This window comes from Carassius carassius, chromosome 5, assembly GCF_963082965.1.
Source record: "Carassius carassius chromosome 5, fCarCar2.1, whole genome shotgun sequence".
NCBI classification, from domain to species: domain Eukaryota; kingdom Metazoa; phylum Chordata; class Actinopteri; order Cypriniformes; family Cyprinidae; genus Carassius; species Carassius carassius.
In genome coordinates, this window is record NC_081759.1 from 4,637,718 (window position 1) to 4,656,894 (window position 19,177).

At 34.5% G+C, this 19,177-nt stretch overlaps 1 protein-coding gene and 1 pseudogene across 1 annotated transcript; both read left to right on the forward strand.

The window, feature by feature from the left end:
* Positions 1-1,270: 1,270 nt before the first annotated feature.
* LOC132140236 (solute carrier family 2, facilitated glucose transporter member 11-like) lies at positions 1,271-10,329 on the forward strand. Its single transcript, XM_059549052.1, has 12 exons — positions 1,271-1,968; positions 2,382-2,480; positions 3,177-3,337; positions 3,469-3,593; positions 4,504-4,633; positions 4,816-4,964; positions 6,695-6,882; positions 7,838-7,948; positions 8,351-8,452; positions 8,663-8,738; positions 9,525-9,652; positions 9,892-10,329. Exons 1-12 carry the CDS (start codon positions 1,891-1,893, stop codon positions 10,078-10,080), a joined length of 1,536 nt encoding a protein of 511 aa, XP_059405035.1. The 5' UTR covers positions 1,271-1,890; the 3' UTR covers positions 10,081-10,329.
* Positions 10,330-11,234: 905 nt separating this feature from the next.
* Positions 11,235-18,627, forward strand: LOC132140237 (glutathione S-transferase theta-1-like; annotated as a pseudogene).
* Positions 18,628-19,177: the final 550 nt, after the last annotated feature.

The window sequence follows — 19,177 nt, forward strand, 5'->3', positions numbered from 1 at the left end:
CGGAGGTCACGTGAGAGCACAGGAGGCGGGGCGTCAGGTCACATGGAGCTTCTGAACAAAATACATATAAATTTAGCAAAGCAAACAAAAAATAAACAGTAAACGAAACTAAACTAAGCTAAACAAATTAAATTAAATTATATAATTAAAATCCACATTTTTTATATTTATACAGATATACATAGTATATAATAGATATATCTTACATTAAAAATAAGTCAAATAACTTGTCTATTCCATCAATTATTTATTTTTAAACAACATATATGTCTTCTCAGCTTTGTTGTTGTTCTTTAAAGATATTAAAGAATAAAAAATGTTTAAGGCCGTGGAAAATAGTGTAAAGTTAATTCAAATTAAGCTAAAGAAAATATGTGAAAATGTGTTTAGGGACAAAACACATGTTAATGTCGTTGTAAAAAGTAAACACGTGCCCTATATTCAACAAGAATTAATAACTTTAAAATTAAAAAAAAAAAAAAAATAAATAAACAAAAACTCCCATTTCTGCACGGTGCAATATTGTTGTGCAATGTAATTTTAGGTTTTTAGGCCATTTTTTGTCCATACTAGAAAAAAAATTCTTCAATACTTAAGGCAAAGGGGAGTTAAGCACTTAACTATTTTAACACAAGTATATAATTTGCTTGTTTGTATAATAAGTTACTAATAATTGTATATTATATTATATTAAAAATAATATTACGATTATTTGAAGTAATAGTAGTATATTCCTGACAATGCTGCAAAGTTTTTTTTTTTTTTTTAAGTTAATACTAAAAACATTTTTTTCTAGACTAATTTCTATTTGAAGATCTGCCCTCTTGTGGTCAATGAAGGCATGGCTACTCTCACCAAAACTAGGCCAGTGGTTTAGGGATTACAGAATATCTGAGATGTGAAGCAACACAAGATTTCCTTCTGTCTCAAGCATTTGAGATAATCATCGATATAGCATGAGCTTACCGTTTACCATACTTTAGACTTTAAATGTGCATTATTATTATTATTATTATTATTATTTTCATAAAATGATGATACTGGTGTGGTCAGAGGCTTCCAAACTGGTCAAGTTCCCTATGAATCAGAAAGAGGCTTATGGGCGCTGCAGATCACTTGACTGAAACAGCAACAATGTGCTCTTTGTGATCAAAGGGCAAACAATATAATGCTTGATATAGTTGAATAAATATTTCTACTCACAAAGAACAGCCAACTAGCATTAAGTATTTCATTAGTCATCATAATAAATAACTGTTAGAGGACAATATATTATATGCAAAATTCTGAATTTGTGCCTAAGGTAATTGTAAAGTGGTGGTCAACTGGAGCTTATGATTACACTAATGACTGCACACAGACCTACTGCCCTTCAAAGTTAATCTTTGTAGTGAGACCTAGAAAGCACCATGGAATAACTCAGTTCTTGATCACTCTGAACTTTAAATGTTGCTCTAAATGAATTAACTTAAAATGAATAGCCAAGAAGAGTCTCAGACTTTGAGAAGAAAGGTAAGCTTTCAATTGACTTTTGAATTTATGGTCCACAACAAAGGCTCTCCATATGCATTATCCACAGGACTGAACATGGAAATCAAATGACATGCATGTGTTAAAAGAGAAAAAATATCCTAAAGACACTCTACAGAGCTTCTCAGTGAGGGAAATTCATCCTGAATTAACTCTGAACCCATGCAGTTTTCACTGCTTGTGCTGAACAAGAGCATGATTGTATTTCTGCTGGTATATCTGTTATGCACCTTGTCTAGAGCACTAAGAGCAGTTCTGTCCTTGGATGAGTTCGCATTTCAGAGACAGTCTGAATCCATAATTAAGAGGCGTTTGGAATATTAAATTAAAATTTCCAAATATTTTCAACGGGTTTCAAAAATGGGCAAAGACAGGCGGGAGCTTAAGGAAGATCACCCTTTACTTAAAGACTTCAGAGAACCAGCTCAACAAATAAAGGTATATGATAAAATAAAATCAATTACTTTTTTATGAAATATATTTGTAAAAATACTATTAAATATTGTTATTGTTACCAAATTATTAAATTGCTTTTTATTATGTAAAAAATATTTAAAATTGTTTTTATTAAACTATTTATTACTATTAGGTTATAATGTACTATTCTGCATAGCAATAATGAACAGTGATGGACAGAACATAAAGCTGATTTAAATATTCTATTTTCGAAGTCTTGCATATTACATTATGTTTTAGCAGATTTATTGTAATTTTTATATTTGCATTTATGACATATTTTCACAACTCTTCACTGTTCTGTTGTTACCCCGATACTCTAAATATTAGCTGTTAATGATGAGCTGAAATCAGAATCACTTCTGAACATGGCTTTTGTACTCTGTTAACGGCAGGTTCCCAGTAAGTCTCTTCTTCTGGCTGTCTGGGCAGCTGGGATCGGGGGAACGTTTCAATGTGGGTACAATATATCTATCATAAACGCACCTACCAAGGTAAGACGTATGCATTAGCGTGATTATTCTCATCACTTATGCCGTTTGTGTTTACATCTACAGCAACATGCATTAGTCAGATTCAGTACAGCATGCATGTGTGTGATGTATGAGTTATTATTGCAGTAGCCCATCAGACTAAAAGTCACATGAAATTTGTAGTTAATATATCTCACGGATTTTGGTTCCTTTCACATTTTTGATTTTTGAATGTGACAAAAAGTACTGAATCCATTTGTGTGTGTGTGTGTGTATACAGGCAAGACTAATTTTAACTACTGTAAGAGGTATCACTAATACATTAAGAAATTGTTTTGTATCACTGAAATGTTAAGCCTTAATAATACTTTAAAGTCTGTCTACAGATGCACATTTTGGATGTTTTCTTTCCAGTAGTAACCTTTATGCATGCAAAAAACATGCCAAAAGCTTAAAACTGACCAGTGCATGAAAAAACACACTGGTTTTGGCTTAAGTGTCTGTTCTGCCTTAATTGCTAACCCAGGTTAACCTCAATTTTCATGCTTTATCTTAGATTAGTAACTGACCTACTAAGATTTGCTTTCTTCTGTGGGATATAAATGAAGATCATTTGTGTCTCAGTGTTCTGTTTGTGTTATTATTCATCAAGTTAAAGCACCCTTTCCTTTCATGCCAGGCAATATTTATTCTCTTTACTTGTGTGTTTCCTCTCAGGCTGTACAGAACTTCATTAATCAGACATGGACTGAGCGCTACAACACTGAAATCTCCACCCAAGTGCTCACACTCCTCTGGTCCACCATAGTGTCCATATTCACTCTCGGTGGACTTGTGGGAACGTCTGTGGGGGGAACTCTGGCCATTAGATTCGGAAGGTGAATTCCAGCCAAAAATACTGTACAGAACATATTTGAATGATGTGAGCAAATGTAGAAGGCACATCAAATGTAAAGTTTTTAGGGATGTCACAGCCCTGTTTAAATGAATTTCTAATCCTTTTTTTCAGGAAAGGGACACTACTGTTCAACAACACCTTTGCTCTGTTGGCTGCTTTCTTCATGGGCTTGAGTTATCCCTCCAGCTCTTTTGAGCTTTTAATCGTTGGCCGCTTCTTGACGGGAGTAAATGCAGGTATCTCAAGTTTTCAAGAAAAGTAGTGATGGTTGATCAGTTTTCTATTAGTATTCAGTAAACATTGCAGAAATATCCAAAAGTTTTTATTTTTTAAAGAAATTAGTTCATTTTATTCCTCAAGAATGCTTTAAAGTGATCAAAATTATATTATTAGAATGATTTATTATTCTGTTTCAGATCTGAACTTTCTACTCACTATTCTATTCAAAGAATCCTGAAGAAAATGCATCACAGTTTCCACAATAAAAGCACTGTCTTCAGCATCTCTAATAATAATGAAGAATAAGAAATGTTTCTTGAGCAGCAAGTTAGCATATTAGATATGATATATTAGAATGATTTCTGAAGGATAATTTGACTGAAGACTGAAGTAAATCAGCTTAACTACCTTTGAATCATAACAAGGAATAAAAATAAGGTCTATATATATAAAGAAAAGGTACAAAAGCACATATATTTTAAAATAATAATTTACCATGCTCACAAATACTGATTTTTTAATTTATTAAATTTGTTTCTAATATTTGCACAACTCTGTTAAACCCAAAAAAAAAAAAAAATAATAATAATATACATATATAATATAATATAATATAATATAATATAATATAATATAATATAATATAATATAATATAATATAATATAATATAATTACTTTTTTTTATTTTTATAATTTTTTGGGATAATCAGTGCAAAAGAAAAAAACTTCACCTGAAACAAATAAATGTAAAGCAGTTTCATGGTAGTTAATGCATTTTATTATTTCTGTAATGGATACAATTTGTTGCTGCCTTTAAGATAAATTGCATGTGCTTTTCCTCAATGAGAAGCCTTCTGAATCAAGTAACAAAACATTATAAGTGTATGTTTGTGATCTCATATCTGACATCTTATTTAAAATAACAGGTATCGCAATATGTGTGCAGCCGCTGTATATTGGTGAGATCGCACCGAGAGCTCTGCGTGGTGCCTTGGCGATGGGAACTTCCATTTTCATCACCGGAGGGATCCTAACAGGACAAGTGATTGGCCTCAAGTAAGAAAAAAGGCAGTCATTCTTCATATAAAGAATTTGAGGAGGGACAACTCGTTCAAGCTCAACACAATGAAAAGCATGTAGAATAAAATAGTTTCTTCTTATGGCATGTCTGATGACATTTATAAAGATGTCAGTAAAGATGTTAAGACTCATGTTTTGTGTGTTTGTGTGTGTGTCAGTGAGCTGTTAGGTAAGGAGGAGTACTGGCCCATCCTCTTGTCCACCGTCTGTATTCCAGCCATAATGCAGCTGTTGACTCTTCCCTGGTTCCCCGAGAGCCCTCGCTACCTGCTCATCGACCGCGGAGATGATGGCGCCTGCCAAAAGGGTACAGCCTGGTTTTATAGCTATGTTGCACAATTGTTTAAAAAAATGATTTGTTGTAACGCTAGTAGGATGTGGTTGGATAATACACATTTTTAAAGGTTATGATAAAACTTAGACTTTGAATTCCCTGAATCCTATTTCTCTCTTTGCTGTCCTTTATATTCTATTTTATTTTATTTTGGATTGCTGACATCAGTTAAAATACACTATTATTGAAACATTTGGGGTTGGCAGCTCATTTCTTCTTCTTCTTAATGTTAAAGACATAAAAGTCTTGTGGAGAGTGTAACTGCTATTCTTTTCATGATTTCTTGAATAGAAGCAGTGTTGCCAGATTGGAAATGTCCAAGTATCGTACCAGAAGTTCAAAATTATCGTATTTGGAAGAAAATTATCGTACATGAGTCAAAAGAGTTATTTATCTATTCTAAACCAACAACATTTTGACACGACCTGCAAATTACCATAATAGATAACAAGGCTTATTGTTGGACGGAAGCAGTGAGACAAAATACTATCCCTTTATTTTCAGTAACTGTCTGCGACGCGGCGCATATTAAAACATATTAAAATGATTTTTAACACTTGCTTTGTCGTGTCCAGTGAAGAAGGAATTTAGCTGTTGCTGCATGGTGCAGTTAACTCCACATCTGGGCCGCTGTCACCGGAAGACTGCGTGTTGCCAGATGTTGAAGGGTTAAAGCAGGGCACTCTCCTGCATTCTTAACACACCCTCATGCACACGAACGCATTTAGAGTGTCTGTAATGAGCCGATTTCATGTATGAGAAAAGAAGCCCTATGTCTGCAACTACCATCATTTAAATTTTCATAAAATTCTGAGATTATCGTACATTACGGGATTTTTTTAATTGTTGATCGTACATCGTACAGAGGTAAAAATTATCGTATTTGTACAAATACGATAATTATCGTACGTCTGGCAACACTGAATAGAAGAGTGAATACAAAGCTAAAAAAAACAGCAATATTTTACTACAATCTCTGTTAAAAATGCCTATATTTAATATTTAGTGATACATGAAGTTCAAAAGACCAGCATTTATAAGATGTAATCTTTTGTAACACCTTAAATGTCTTTCCTGTCACTTGATTTATTTAATTCATCCTTGTCGAGTAAAAAAATTTACATTTATTTGAAAAGAAAATCTTACTAAATAAGTACACAAACTAGACTGAGTTGGAAACATACACATTTATGCATTTAGGCTATTTTAATTTTACTGTAAAAGCTATGTGATGAATATATAACAGTCTACAGAAAACAGCAGATTGAAATATAAACTGTCCATCTGAAATTTCTGCACATTTTCTTAAAAAAAAAAAAATACAATATGCCTTATGTAATAATTCAGATTTTTTATTTTTTTTATTTTAATAAATAAATTCATGAAGATAAAATAATTAATCAACAACCCTCCATGAAAATGTTCATTGTTTCCTGCTTGATTTTCGGGCAAGTATAAGATCACGAGTCACATTTAAACTCACGATTCCACTGAAAGAAAGATGCTGCATATAACTGTAACCACAAAATCAGATTGTTTAAAGACTGAGGCGTAAAATCTCATTGGAATGAACACACTTGAATGGATGTCATAATGTGAGCACCCTGTAGGGAGCTAAATCCAACCCGTTGAGCCGTAACCAACAACAAGAGTGAGGAGAAGAGAATCTAGCGAGTAAAGGAATGTTATGCCCTTTCTTTCAGCTCTAATGTGGTTCCATGGCCTGGATAAGTACCACGGAGAAAAGGAGGACATAGAGAGAGAGAGGGTCAGTGCGGTTGGTATTAAACCCAAAAAGCCCTGGGAGCTTTTTACAGACACCAGTCTTCGCTGGCAGCTCCTGACCCTTTTTGTGATCCACACGTCCCAGCAACTCAACGGCATTAATGCGGTGTGTATCTCACCCAGACAGCAGGAAACAACATCACATCAGTGTCTTGGATTAACTTTGACTGCTGATGTGTGCACTATTAAAACCACAAAACACCCCCTCCCTTCAAAATGCCATGTGATGCCATGTGATCGTGACCTGCTGTGCTTTAAATCCTGATCTTTTCATGAGCATCTCATGTATCTCCTACTGTAAGTATAATGGCATGAAAGTGAGTTTGCACACATGCATAAAAGCTTTCATTGAGTGTCATGTGAGATACAACAGTAGAACTGTAAAGCCAATGAATGGTGAACCACTGAAATGTCACTAATGTGACCGCACCTAAGAAAACATTTTATAACGTTGTGTTTGCAATTATTTTTGCTAATAAGTGACTAATTCTGAAAACTCGTCATTAGTTCCAGTTCATTTTGTCTGCATCCTTTCTTTCTGTTACTGTTATTTGTTAGCCTGCTATCTATAGCCAGTAGCTATTGAAAGAAAAATTATATATATATATATGTATTTATTATTATTATTATTCTTTTTAATTTTGGTTTGACATGGTACCCTACAGTTTTGCAAAGAGAACCATTCGGTCCAATGATGGAAACGAGTCTTTGTGTTAAGTTTTATCTACACTGTGCAAATTCTACACAAATTTCAGATCTCATGTACACCAATGCCAATATATTAACAGTTAATTTGCAAAAAACAATAACTATTTAACATTTAACAATTTTTAAAAATCATGTTTTTTTCATTGTGCATTCCAATTAATCTCAATCCACATTCAGTTGGGCTATTTTGATTAGGTAAAAAATAACAACAAAACAAATACAGCTAACTAACACAATAAAACTCAATAAAAACATGATGACATAATAAAAAACATGATATTTGACAATTAAAAAAATCTGAGTTATCTGTTTTTGCAAATAAACTCTTCATATGTATGTGTCTTTTCCCTTAGATTTATTTCTATGCAGACTATGTGTTCAACCAGGCTGGGATTCCAGCTGCCAAGATTCCGTACGCTACGGTGGGAACTGGAGCTTGTGAGTGTATCACCGCACTGACATGTGTAAGTCTGGAATTTTTCTCAGAATGCATGATACAGAGCATAGAAATAAAGCAAGTATTATAATACAGGTTAATGCTATAATTGGTGGTCTATTGGTACTGTAGATCAGGCGTGGGCAAACTCAGTCCAACATAAAGTTGTTAAGCCAATGCCTGCGGATGATAAAGACGTGTTCCACTTAGCTAGATCACACCTAAACCCAGTTTTTGAAAGGTTAAAAAGTGTCTTTATCCAGCTTCAGTCAGTTGAGTGTTGGTTCAGATTCAGTCCTGTATAACCGTGTAAAGCTTATCAATTATGAAGCAAGTTCAGTTCAGCTGTAGGCTCTGCAGAAGACAGTAATGTCATTATTCAGCTTGAGTCTGTTCACAGATGATTCAAACTGATGTTTGTGTGTTTCAGGGTCTTCTGATCGAATCTCTGGGACGAAGAGCTCTGATTATAGGTGGATACTCTCTCATGAGCGTGTGCTGTGTCTGTTTCACAATCACCTTCACTTTTCAGGTCTAGTGACCTAATACCTGCTGTTTTTCCCCCTCGCAATATTCATTTTGTGCACTGTGCCAATATTTTATTATCATGTCGCTAGTGAATAAACTAGAAATCATGCTTATACGGTTATGTTGAAACATGGCCTACAGTTTGTGATCTTAATTTTCAAACATTTAAATGTATGCAGATTTACTGATGTTTGTTTGGTGTTTCTCCTCACAGGAGTCAAGTCCTTGGGTTCCTTACCTTAGTATGATTTGTGTTTTTGCCTTCATTCTCAGTTTTGGCCTTGGACCAGGTGAATGAATGAGTAAAAAAGAAAGAAAGCAAAGAAGGGAGATTACAGTGCATGCATGTTTTAACAGTAAAGTAATAGATCACTCAAAAATAAGAATTGGTTGAAAAAGTGCTCACCCTCGGGCCAGCCAAGATGAGTTTGTTTCTTCATTGGAACAGATCTGCAGAATTGTGGCATTACATTACTTGCTTACCAGTGGAACCTCTGCAGTGAATGGGTGCCGTCAGAATGAAAGTCCAAACAGCTGATGAAAACAAAACAATAATCCATAAATAATCCACCACGCCACTCCATTCCATCAATTAACATCTTGTGAAGCAAAAAGCTGCACATTTGTAAAAAACAAACAAACCCATCATTAAGACGCTTATAACTTCAAAATGTTATATGTCTATATTGCTTTTTCCAGTGAAAACGTCATATGAATCAGGAGAGAAATATGCACAGATCAAGCAGTTTAATCTATTAAAATTCCTTAATGATAGATTTGTTTCTTAAAAAACAAGCAGTTGAAAACAAGCAGGTTTTTATCAGCTGTTTGGACTCTCATTCTGACGGCACCCATTCACTGCAGATGGTACACTGTTGAGCAAGTGATGTAATGATACAGTTTTCCAAATCTGTCCCGATGAAGAAATACATTTTTGGATTCCCTGAGGGTGAGTAAATTTTCATTTTTGGGTGAACTATTCCTTTGATAAGAACTCATCTATATCCAGATTTTTATATTGGTACACACTGATTTAGTTTGATCAGTAATATCAATGTGCTTTTTTTGTGCTGTAGGTGGTGTGACAAATATTTTAACAACAGAGATGTTTACCCAAACCGATCGGCCTGCTGCGTACATGATGGGCGGATCTATCAACTGGATCGCTTTCTTCTTCATTGGCATGATCTTTCCATTTATTGTGGTATATATGAGCACATTCTTTCCCTTTTATTGAGATATGGTTACTCAGTTTTTGATTATTTAGAATTTCACAAAGCAGTTGTATTTCTCCAAGATCCAGGACCTTATTTACTGTGCAGATTCTGTAAAAACATTCCAATGATGACATTTGTTAATAACTTTTGGATGAGAGTTATCAAAAACAGAGTGGAATTGAAATGTTTTGTTTTTAACAAACTTCTCTTTCTCAATTTCTCGCAGAGTGGACTAAAGCAGTACTGCTTCCTTGTTTTCCTCGTTGTCTGTTGCTTGGTGGCGACTTACATCTTCTTTGTGGTCCCTGAGACCAAGAACAAGACCTTTCTGGAGATTCAGAGTGAGTTTCATTATAGAAAGAAGCTCATTGCTGTCAGTGGTACTGAAGGCCCTCTACTGTCCACACCGATGTAAAACACACGATACATTTACAAAGCACTGTATTTTAAAGGGCTTTATTATGTATGTGTACTTATGTATGAATGTGCTAAAAATACCTAGAAATGTAAATCCAGAAAATATCTATAATGTCTCATTTGTGAGACAGACACTGCACTACATCATGTGCCTTCAAAATGAATACGGCCTTTTACAGCAGGGAAAGTCACATGATGGCAGGGACTTTCAATAGCCTAGTATTACATCTTGGATGTGTTTTATACAAATGAACAAAAAAAAAGTACGGTTTTGAATCAGTGTACTTGTATGATACTGGTTTCTGAAATTAATTTTACCAATACCATATTATAATCTTAAGCAAGAAACATTTAATGAAATCATACAATTAATCATACTTGAATTTATTTGAATGTCAGCAACAGTTTTGTCAATAAAGGAAATGTTTACAAAACACAATTGTTTGTATCTTTCACACACAGTCAGGTATTTCTTATTCTTAACATTCTCAAAGTTTGCAGATCCTTTACAAGCACTAATTCACTGCGTGAATCAATCTTGAATTCGCTATATTTTAAAGTCAACAAACATTTTGAGAAAATTATTGTTCAAGTACAATTTTTTTTTTTCACAGTGTATAATGATAGTTTTTCACAGTTCTTTTCACAGCATATTTATTCTTAACATCCGTAACATATTGTAAAGGCTTTCTCTATCTCTATATATACATATATATTTAAGAACGTTCCACACAGTGTCATTATTCAGACGTAAATTATTATGCAGTACTATCATTCAAAGGGCAGCTGAATCCACGTACAACGCATTCACGTGGTATGTGTTGTTTTTCTCAATGCTGATACGGATCTACCAATCACTGTCGTTTACATTTACAATGTTTTTTCAAATATATAATCTAATAGAGATGACAAAATTGCGTAATGCTTATACATATTGTTTTCCAGTTAAAAATAATTGAGATTCATATATTTAAAGTAACATTTTATTTAGTTTTCATCTGCCTCGAGACAAACATTTTTTAAAGCGTTTTTCGCGCTTGTGAGCCTCTATCCGCCCGCTGCAGCAGGAAGAAACCTTTGTGACAGCTTGTGATTGGACTATCCACCAGTGACACTTGTCAACGCAGGAATACATGTTGTTTCTGTCAGTTGACTATGGCTGGCAGACAGGCAGTGAAAGCGTACTTGGATCTCTTGTCGCAGCCATGCAGGGCTGTACTTATATTCCTTAAACACAACAGAATACCACATACGGTGGAACTCATTGCGTTACGAAAAGGTGAGCAACATTGTAATGAGTGTGTTGTTCAGAGCAGGCAGTGCAGTGTGCACTTGTAAAGTCTGTACAAAGACTGTACAAAGGTTACATAGCCCTAGCTGTCTATATTTATTTCAGAATATTGTATGCTTTTTATTATTTGAACTTCATCCTTCACAACTTTAATGCCCTTAAACATGAAACTATAGTATGGGGCGCCCTTTGTAAAGTGGCTCACGCTGAAAATAACAGCAACATTTTGTCACATTTAGCTTCAAACAATGTTAAAAAAACCGGTATGAATTTTTTGACGGTCACTTTTTAGCACATTTATAGCAATATTTGTCAACTTAGAGATATTTTAAATATTTAAATATAAATATTAAATGTTACACCTAAATGTTAAATGTTAAATCTAAATGCTAAATCTAAATGTTAAATCTAAATCTAAATCTAAATGTTAAATCTAAATCAAAATGTTAAATCTAAATGTTGATCTAAATCTAAATGTAAAATCTAAATGTTAAATCTAAATCTAAATGTAAATGTAAATGTAAATGTAAATGTTAAATCTAAATCTAAATGTAAATGTAAATGTAAATGTAAAATCTAAATGTTAAATCTAAATCTAAATGTAAATGTAAATGTAAATGTAAAATCTAAATGTTAAATCTAAATGTTAAATCTAAATCTAAATGTAAAATCTAAATGTTAAATCTAAATCTAAATCTAAATGTTGAATCTAAATGTTTCGGTTGAAACTAAATATTTAGCTAATATGCAAATTCAAAATGCAGGAAGTGCCAAAATAATAGCTTGATGAAGTCAGTGTGTGTTTATAGCATCATGTCAAATAAGTAACGAATAAAAACCATCTCATCCGAGGAAATTGACTCTTGGACATGGATTATCGTGATAATGACTACCTAAAATAATAAACACGTTTGGAGAAACTGTATTTGAAGAGTAGGCTAGTGTCACTTTTATGAAAAGGTTCACATGCTTAAACGCCAGCAAGAGCCTATGCTCTCAGCTAATGCCCATTCATTGGACATTTTGAACGACAGTAGCGTCAATAGTTACCGTACCTGGTCAGGGGCGGGCGGGGAAATAGGCTCTTGCGGCCATTTAAGCATGCGAACATGACAGAGAGTGATGACATTATGAGTGATACAGTCTATGGTGAGGACATAACATTCAGTCAAAGTGAGACCCCTCGTGGCTGGCTATTATGGCTACAGGTCATCATAAGCCCCACACTTTTCATAAAAGTGACACTAGCCTACTCTTCAAATACAGTTTCTCCAAACGTGTTTATTATTTTAGGTACCGTATTTTTCGGACTATAAGTCGCACCTGAGTATAAGTCGCATCAGTCCAAATTACGTCATGATGAGGAAAAAAACATATATAAGTCGCACTGGACTATAAGTAGCATTTATTTAGAACCATGAACCAAGAGAAAACATTACCGTCTACAGCCGCGAGAGGGCGCTATATGCTGCTTAGTTTGTAGGTGTACGTCTGCAGACTGCAAGACAGGGGCATAACTTGAAGTTGTCGAAATCTCACAGAATCAAGCGAGATGTCAAAACGATAAGTTGTTGGCAATATGACCGCTTTCACAGAGGGCACAGAGTAGAATATTGATTACGTTTTTTAAGGGAAGCAGGGGTTTTAGGCAGAATTTGATGCATAAGGTGTGCAGGGTTTCCCATACATTCATTAATTTGTGGCGGCCCGCCACAATATCAACGCTGACCGCCACGGATTGATTCAGATTTTTAAACTATTTAATATGGGTACAATTGTATTTTATTGTAGAGCTGCGCGCTGCTTGCTCCCTCCCTCTCACAAACTGACAACGGAGGCACGCACGACTAGACCCTCCTCTTCGAACACGATCTGAATCAAAACATGACCATGCGTTAGTTTGAGGACGGATTGTTGCCGGTGCTTAATGCTTATTCCCCCAGCGAAGATTCCAGAATCAATCCGGAGTTGAATGGTTAGTAATGAACACTGTTGCTCAACATAACTCTGAGAAGTTAGTCTATGTTAAGCGCTGTCGCGTTTCCATTACAGATTCGCGCAAAACTTTTGTGTTTTTTTTTCTAAATATCGATAAACAACTATTGCGAAATGACGGCGTTTCCATTAACCGATGTTATGCGACTAAAACGGCATTTTTTCCTCTCGCGATCAGTCATTCCAAAAATCATGGCAACGGACGTTGGTAGGTTTATATATATCACAGCCACCAGACTAGACATCATATTATTATTATCTCCAGGTTCAGGTTGATATATATATATAATTCTGTGGGAAACACTGGTGTGTGTAGATATTAATGTTAGGGAACAATGTGAGTGATGTGTACGTTTAGTGGGAAAACATATTATCTCATCCACACTCCGGAACAGAAGAGGGCGGTATAAGCTGGATGCCAACCGCCGTTAAACTGGAAAGAAGACGAACATGACAGCTTGCTGTGAGTTACAATGGTGAGAATATATTTTTTCACAAAATAACTATTTAAATTTAAGAGTACAAGTTATTTTCATACAGTGGTATTGATTTTGGAGTTAATAATCTATTAAATCTAAGGTGTAAAATCAGCAACATATAAGCAAAAGGTGTAAAGATGCTATCCTCCGGTTTCACAGACAAGACTAATTGAGCCATAGCCTGATCCTGGCTTAATCTAAACCCTGTTTGTTACTTACATAATATAGCATATTTGTGATTGTGCTGTAAAAACACGTTTTATAATGAATAACTAACAGGGGAGCTCCATTAAGTACACGACTCAAAAGTGGATTTACATAAACCATATATACATCTTGAAGACTATTACTAAATGTCTATCATCTGACAGGATAGTCTTTGATAAGTATTGCAGGTGAGCACATTTAACAGACATGAAACAGGCATCTGAGTTCACTCATTGTTGTAAACACTGCTTTAGATGAGTGTAAGTCATGTAATCAAACAAATCTACATACAGTAACTAAACACAGGTTATCTATTTTATTTGTCCATTTGCAATATTGATAATTTTAGGAACATTTGTGTTGGATAAAAAGCGTGTTACATCATTTACTAACTCAACATGCAGATGCAGTATATCACAGATAAATCACAGAGGAGACTGACTCTTGTCTGGATGTTACAGGAACAGATTATGTTTATCTGCTGTAGAGTGACTGATGAAGGAATGCTGCCATCAAAAAGGATTTGTGTAAGTATACTACAAAAATAAATTAAACATTTTAATTAGTGTAATTTCAAAGAGTTATAACAGCACTTTTCTTATTGTTGATTTCTGTGCATTTGCTGCATATCTTTTGTGGTGGAGCAGGACCTGCAAGGAAAGGGGAAAAAAAGGAAATACCTGAAACAAAAGAATAAAGTAATGACTTTTTGTATTGTGTGTGTGTGTATTTGTGTAGGTTATGAAAATGTCTGCAGACTGGTGTGTGCACTGAGGATGGAGAAGTCCACTGCAGCATCCGGAAATGGTCGAGAGATATGGATGAGATGCTCCATCACTCCAGCTCTTACTGTCTCATCAGGACCAGATGCTGCTGTGGTCTATTCCTCATCAGTGGCCCCAGAGCAGCGAGAGCATCTAGAGAAAGACCAAAAGACACTGAGGATTTGATTTTGGTAAAGTTTGTTCTGCTGGTTTCTGTTTATACTGACTTTCAGAAGCTTCAAAAGCATCATCAAAAAATGTGATGGAGCTTTTATCTGAAATCATTGACAGTGCTCTTATTACAGGGGCCTACAATCCTCTGATCAACCTGGAGAAAAGAGCCGTGCTCACAGACATACTGGTGGTTTTGAACCAGTTCAGTGGTTTAGCCCACTACTAAAACAATAAATTAATGCATGTACTTGTAAACTCTGTGTAAATGTTTTAAAGGTAGTGGTGCTCATGGAGAGCAGGCACACGATTGTTTGGAGCAGACACAGCAGCAGTCAGATTGTCCTGCACGTGTTCTTCTGCTCTCGCTTCAAGGTTGTGTGGTTCAGAGAGCCGACATCATGGTCCTTCCTCATCCTGTTGCTTAATGACATCCCTGTTGAGAAGAGTGAGACTGTGAAGCACAGCGCAGCAGCAGAATTGGCACAGCTGTGTTGAGATGATAGTAAGATGTGGGGTTCACCATCTGTAAATACATGATTGTTAGAACAGTAAGTTTGAATGAAGCTTTGTTTCATGTGTTCTTGACTTGTACATGTATGCATTCATTGTGATGCTAACATTTATACATTCTTTTAATCATTTAAACATGTTTCTTGTTGTCAGTAAATAAAATATAAATATTTTATCTATTTGTGTATTAATTGCTTGACTGAAAACTGATGCTTTCACATCAAATGCATTAGTGTATATTCATGTATAGCTATGTCACGACAGAAAATACATTTAGCTTCTTTTACTAAAATGTAATTTTACGGAAAAAAATTTATATAATTATTGGTTGGCATTTATCATTATTATTGCATGCAAGTGTTGGGGTGGGCAAAGAATGCAATTCATTATGGGCTAATCTTCATTTTTGAGTAGTAATACTTACATTTTTAGAGTATAAAATCATCAGTCTTCTCCAAAGGTGAGATCATCGAGCAGCTAGCTGTTCGACATGTGCAGACATTGCAGAGTCGCTGAGAGAAACTGGACTGGACTGTTGAGTTAGTGATGCTGTGAAGTGGTAGTGCACCTGTACCTCTTTTTTATTATTATTGCCAAACTTATTACATAAAAGATCAGGGTAAGACGGTTGTATTTAACAATAACAATCATAACGCCATAAAACAGTAAATAAAAATTTAACGTATTCATCATATGAGATCCTATACAAGAAAAAAAAAATCACATAAAATAATTGAAAAAATATTCTAGAAATAACGATTTTGGGTTTTCTAATTCTATAAAAAAAAAAATCACATTAGTGGAGTTAAAAATATAAAAACTTAAATTAACAGTATTGACTATACTACAATCTTCATTATCAAAATACTTACAAATACATTCATTAAACCTGTCACTCATATCTTTTACGTTTTTACGCTTTAACGTTTTAACTTTGTAGATTACATGATCAACATAGCGGATGATGATATCCAAATCGCATTAATGCTTCATACACTAATAAGCATCCAGGCTGTAAAGTATGTATTCTTTTATCGCTCGTTAAATTAGTTCGTATTGAAATTAAGTGCCTGTCTGCAGTCTGCAGACAGACCCTTCTCTAGGCTACAGGAGCATTGAGCAGCATAGAGCGCCCTCTCGCGGATGTAGACGGTCATGTTTTCTCTTGGTTCATTTCTCTTGGTTCATGTCAAATTAATTTTGATAAATAAGTCGCAGGACCAGCCAAACTATGAAAAAAGTGTGACTTATAGTCCGGAAAATACGGTAGTCATTATCACGATAATCCATGCCCAAGAGTCAATTTCCTCGGATGAGATGATTTTTATTCATTCTTTATTTGACACAATGTACAGACACTGACCTCATCGAGCTTTTATTTTGGCACTTCCGGCATTTTGAATTTGTATATTACCTAAATATTTAGTTTCACCCGAAACATTTAGATTCAACATTTAGATTTAACATTTAGATTTAGATTTTACATTTAGATTTAACATTTATATTTATATTTAACATTTAGATTTAACATTTAGATTTATATTTAACATTTATATTTAACATTTAGATTTAGCATTTAGATTTAACACTTAGGTTTAACATTTAATATTTATATTTAACTACTTAAAATATCTCTAAGTTGACAAATATTGCTGTAAATGTGCTAAAAAGTGACCGTCAAAAAATTCATACCGGTTTTTTTAACATTGTTTGAAGCTAAATGTGACAAAATGTTGCCGCTATTTTCAGCGTGAGCCACTTTACAAAGGGCGCCCCATACTATAGGGCAGCACAAAACACCTGAGTTCTCTAAACTCAACCCCATGCAAAAAGTGGCAGTGTTGGACGACAATGGATTCGTGCTTACTGAGAGGTATGGAAAGACTCCAGTTGTAAAAAAATAGGAAACCTTTGGTTAAAAGAGCATTTGGAAATTATTATTTCTATTAGTAGTATTTTAATGTTATTTGAAATTTTCTTTCTATTATTAACCACCCTGTTTGACAGTGATGCTATATTGAAGTATCTGGCGACAACCTACAATGTCCCTGATCACTGGTACCCCAAACTGCCAGAGAAGAGAGCCCGAGTGGATGAGTACACACGGCCTTGCATCATGTGAACACACGTATGCATGCTTCCACAGTCTTGATATGTGGCTAGTTGACATGACATTTCAAGCAGTGATGTTATTCTTTATCAAATATTGTTTTAAAAAATCTTTTTTGACTTGGTATTCCTGTATAGGTTATATTTCCAAAGATAGGACAGCCAACAAATCCTGCGAAGTTTAAAAAAGCACCGACAGACCTGGATGGCACACTGGACATGCTGGAAAACATGTTTTTGAAGAGACAGGCCTTCCTGTGTGGTCATGACATCTCACTGGCTGACCTTTTAGCAGTTTGTGAGCTCATGCAGGTACAGTAAGAACTTAGAGATGCTAAACATATTGTAAAGTTCATTGCATGTAGAGGCCATTATGCATCATTAATTAGGATAAAATTGAATATTTATGCACAATTCTGCATGCAAAAGCATAAATAGAGCTCATTTGATTGTCTCCTTCAGCCCATGTGCAGTGAGAGAGACGTTCTGAAGGACAGACCCAAACTGCAGAGCTGGAGGAGTCGAGTCCAGTCACTCTCTGACTCCTTTGATGAAGCTCACTCTGTTGTCTATCAAATAAGGCAGAAGTTCACAGCTAAATTGTGAAAAATCAACTCTCTATTATAGAAGATTATATGTCATTAATCATACATTTAATATGGCATCTGTCCAACATGGATATGCAATTTGTGCAATATCATGTTTAATATTTTCAAAAGAGGCATATATCCATATATATATATATATATATATATATATATGCATGTAAATAAGAGGCCTGAATATCTATACAACATGGTAGTGTGGTTTGCTAAATGAATAAAACTGTGATGATTCAAATATAATTGAAAATGTAAAAACTTTTTATTGTTGACAGGAACTGGTAAAAGACTACAAGTGTTAAAGTGTGTGAACGTCAAGACCAAGGTTTGCTCTTGAATGATGCTTTTCTTCTCACTCTTGTGCCTTACCTTTCTGTGATGGAAATGTCCAATTAAATCAGTTCAGTTAATAATTTGCGGTTTAATGTTGTATATCACATTCACACAACACAAACATCCTTCTCTTTTTCTTGAAATTTAGACAATGGGTCTCTTTCACTTATAATTGACTAAATTATTTGTATTTATAGCACATTCAAACTTCTCACAAAAACTTTACTCCTAAATCACAACCGGTAAGTACTCAAATAATTTGTTCTTAACCTCGTGCTAATGTTAGTGAATTTGGAGTATTTTAAACTAGCGGCTGCATGCAGTCATTTGCATAAAACACGCCCAGACCATCTCCATATAAGGACATTTTTCCTTTTTCAGACTTTAATATGGGAGTAGAATTGTTGCCTAATTCCAAATAAATAGATTATGAGCCACAAATAAATGCAAATAGATTGACAAAAAATAAACATTGACAAATACATAAATCTTCACAAACATGAATTCAATAACAATAAAAAAAGATTTGAAAATAATAAATAACAAATATAGTTTTTAGATCACAAACAACTTTGACTAGGATTCATTTGTGAATTGCGTACTGCACATTTGTGGATTTCTGTGTGCAGTG

Coding starts and splice junctions, on each gene's coding strand:
- LOC132140236 (XM_059549052.1), top strand. CDS start 1,891: ATGGGCAAAGACAGGCGGGAGCTTAAGGAAGATCACCCTTTACTTAAA. Junction 3,338..3,468: donor CTGGCCATTAGATTCGGAAG/GTGAATTCCAGC, acceptor CCTTTTTTTCAG/GAAAGGGACACTACTGTTCA. Junction 9,653..9,891: donor TGATCTTTCCATTTATTGTG/GTATATATGAGC, acceptor AATTTCTCGCAG/AGTGGACTAAAGCAGTACTG.